Source organism: Amblyomma mixtum, chromosome 6, assembly GCF_055824585.1.
Source record: "Amblyomma mixtum isolate Tamu chromosome 6, ASM5582458v1, whole genome shotgun sequence".
Classification (NCBI taxonomy): Eukaryota; Metazoa; Arthropoda; class Arachnida; order Ixodida; family Ixodidae; genus Amblyomma; species Amblyomma mixtum.
Window position 1 is genome coordinate 157,070,877 of NC_143017.1, and position 2,807 is coordinate 157,073,683.

General features: G+C 51.3%; 1 protein-coding gene across 1 annotated transcript; it reads right to left on the reverse strand.

Annotated features, from left to right (window-relative positions):
* Positions 1 to 423: 423 nt before the first annotated feature.
* Positions 424 to 1,485, reverse strand: LOC149340920 (tetraspanin-33-like). Its single transcript, XM_089551201.1, has one exon. The coding sequence runs from the start codon at positions 1,483 to 1,485 to the stop codon at positions 424 to 426; it is 1,062 nt and encodes a 353-aa protein (XP_089407327.1).
* Between the last annotated feature and the right edge of the window lie 1,322 nt (positions 1,486 to 2,807).

Below are 2,807 nucleotides of genomic sequence, written 5' to 3' on the forward strand. Positions count from 1 at the left end.
CCGCTTCACTGAGGCAGACACATGCGCGCTTGATTCACGCACGCAATATGAAAAATGCACAAAATATTGACTAGCAGTTGAGAGAACATGTTAATACACATTGACTATGTAATTACGCTGTAAAAATCATATGATAACCAGGGCGTTGCGGTACATATTTCATAAACATAACAATGAATCGAAGCTAAATGAATAGTATCTTTAAAAAAATATGTTCTTAATGAATTGAACAAATAATTGGAAAGAGAAAGTTCAACACGACGACTCTAAGTAAGGACGCAGAAAAAAATTGTGCAGGTTAAATGAAAATTCTGCGAAACCAGCATTACAAACTAAGGCGTCCGGAAAGGAACGTTAGCAACTCTCTCAGTTGCTCATCGCGAGCACGGACATAAACCAGCAGCGGCCAACCACCGAGCTAAGTTAAACTGTCGGCTTCTCGGCTGGCTTCTCCGGCGGCTGATCGAGGGGCCTTTGTGGCAACTTGATCACGCCGGCCTCCTCCATGGCCTCCTGTCCTTCGTTCACGGCCTTGTAGTACGCGTCGTAGATGGCCGTGATTGTGCGGATCTGATCCTGGAGCGAAACTGACGTAACGAGCATGCCCAACATGAACATGTTGAGCACCATGCCAACGCCTACGAAGACCACCAGGTTGTCCATGACGTACGTCAGCGCGGCGTCGGCGCAGCTGCGCGTGTAGACGCGCCTCCAGGCCTCCTGGTCCTCCATGAGCAGCACGCCATGGCCGCAGAACCTGGGCGCCTGCACGAGCTCCGTGTCATTCACGCTCAGGATCCGGCTACGGCAGCACGAGTGAGGCACAGAGCACCGCTCACGACTCGGGTTTTCCTGGACGCAGCGGAAGTACTCGTTCCGGTCCCAGTCCCGAAAGTTTTCGGTCGAGAAGCCGCAGCAGTCCATCGACGACTGCAGCGAGTCGATCAGGTGCTGGAAGTACTCGCTGTGCCGGTAGCCTTGGACGAACTCGACGTACGCGCTCTCCTTGATGTGGTCGCGTACCGAGTGGGGTGCCAGCGCGCCCGCTATGGCAAGTACGCTGTTGACCACGATGAGGACGGCGATCAGGGACTGGTAGACCTCGAGCACGGTGATGTTCTCGCGCAGTGCCCCCACCAGGCCGAAGGCGGCAACCGTGCCGAAGGCCACGCTGAGGGCGATGATGAGGGTGTCCAGGTGCATGAACAAGGTGAAGAGGAAGGACTTGTTCAGCAGGTTGTACAAGAGGCTGTTGCGGTTCGACGGCCGCACCGCGAAGGAGTACGTGGCGCACCAGAGGGCGACGAGCGCGAGAAGCACGACCGTCAGGTTCGCGCCCACGATGACACCGCGTGCCCTGGGGCGGGCGTGCACCCGGGTGGTCGTGGAAAGGCTCTTGTCGCCTTCCGCCTGCTGGTCTCCGGAAAGGTTCAGGGCCTGGGGCGGCTCATGCTGCACCGCGCCTTGCGGTGCTTTGCTCGCCATAGTTCTTCTTCTTCTTCTGGGACTACGGGCCAACCATGGTTGTCGATCGATCGGCCGGTCGCTGTGACACATTGCACGTATTTGTCAAGTGGAGAGGCCTCGAATTACGTGACAAAAGCGAACAGGAAAACTGAGCACTAAAAAAGAGAGAGAGAGAGCGATAAAAAGTCCGGAACAGGGCAAGCAGGGATGTTAACCAGAAGGAACAGATCTATAAAAAGCAACAACTAGGAGTGATGTAAGAAAGACAGACCGATTGCAGAATGAAACACAACAGGTCACGTGACACATAGTGGTCACGTGAGCTACTATGTGTCACGTGGGCAGCAGTGGCACATTTACAGTATGAGAGAGAAAATGAAATACCACTGCGAGCGCCTGGAGACTCCCCGGCGGGGGTTCTCGAAACTTCTGTATTCAAATCCCCAGCTCGGCGTTGGCGGGGAGCGCGTTATGACGTCGGCATGAGGCATGCCCTTGGGACACGCGTTGCCGAGTATGCTCGAAGAGTTTTATTAAAGAACGCTCGGCACGCAGCTCCAGCTTGAGCAAGCTATTCTGCGCTTATGCGCATGAAAAAAAACCCGGCAACTGGCAGTTCTGACAGAGACTCATTAGTCGCGTATTCTTAATAATTTTATTACGTGCTTCAATTTAGATTTAAAATTTAATGAACTCCTTTAAGGGTTTTAAATTTTTTCTTGTCTCTATGCTCGCTGCGTGATCACCTAGCAGGTGCTACCAGCGGTCTTAAAAAATAAAAAAAAGCGAAATTAAAAAAGGACTCTGAACAAATATATACACTCTAAACAGAAGGGAGTAAACGGTCCTCTAGCGCACACCCTTTCATAAAAGGGTGTGCGCTAGAAAATTGTTTACTCCCTTTTTACTTCCATATAGGTGTACTGGTGTTTAGAGGGTAGAAAGCAGTAGAAAGGACCACTTGAATTGGCTCTAAAGACTTGTGCATCTGGTGGGGCGCTTATGAACTCATAATTGTGCTGCTTGGTCTAATGTAAAAAAATTCAGGGGGCACTTTGGCTGTCTAAAGTGCTGCAAGGCCAAAGCCGTTCCTGGCGCGCTGTTTGGCATTGACTGCGAGACTGTTTGTGCTACACTAGTGCTTTATTTGACTACACACGTTGACTACACATTACAACTACACACTTTGACTGCTTCTTTAGCACGACTCTCTCGCTGCTTCGATGAGTTCAGTTGTATCCATGGCTCTGTTGGCAGTAATGATGTATGTAAAGTGGTCACCCACGGACGCCTTACGCCCCCTGTCGTAGCGGACGACAACTGTTTTATTAGTTGTCGTC

What these genes read in the sequence shown, in the direction of transcription:
- LOC149340920 (XM_089551201.1), bottom strand. Translation starts at nt 1,485, where the DNA reads ATGGCGAGCAAAGCACCGCAAGGCGCGGTGCAGCATGAGCCGCCCCAG.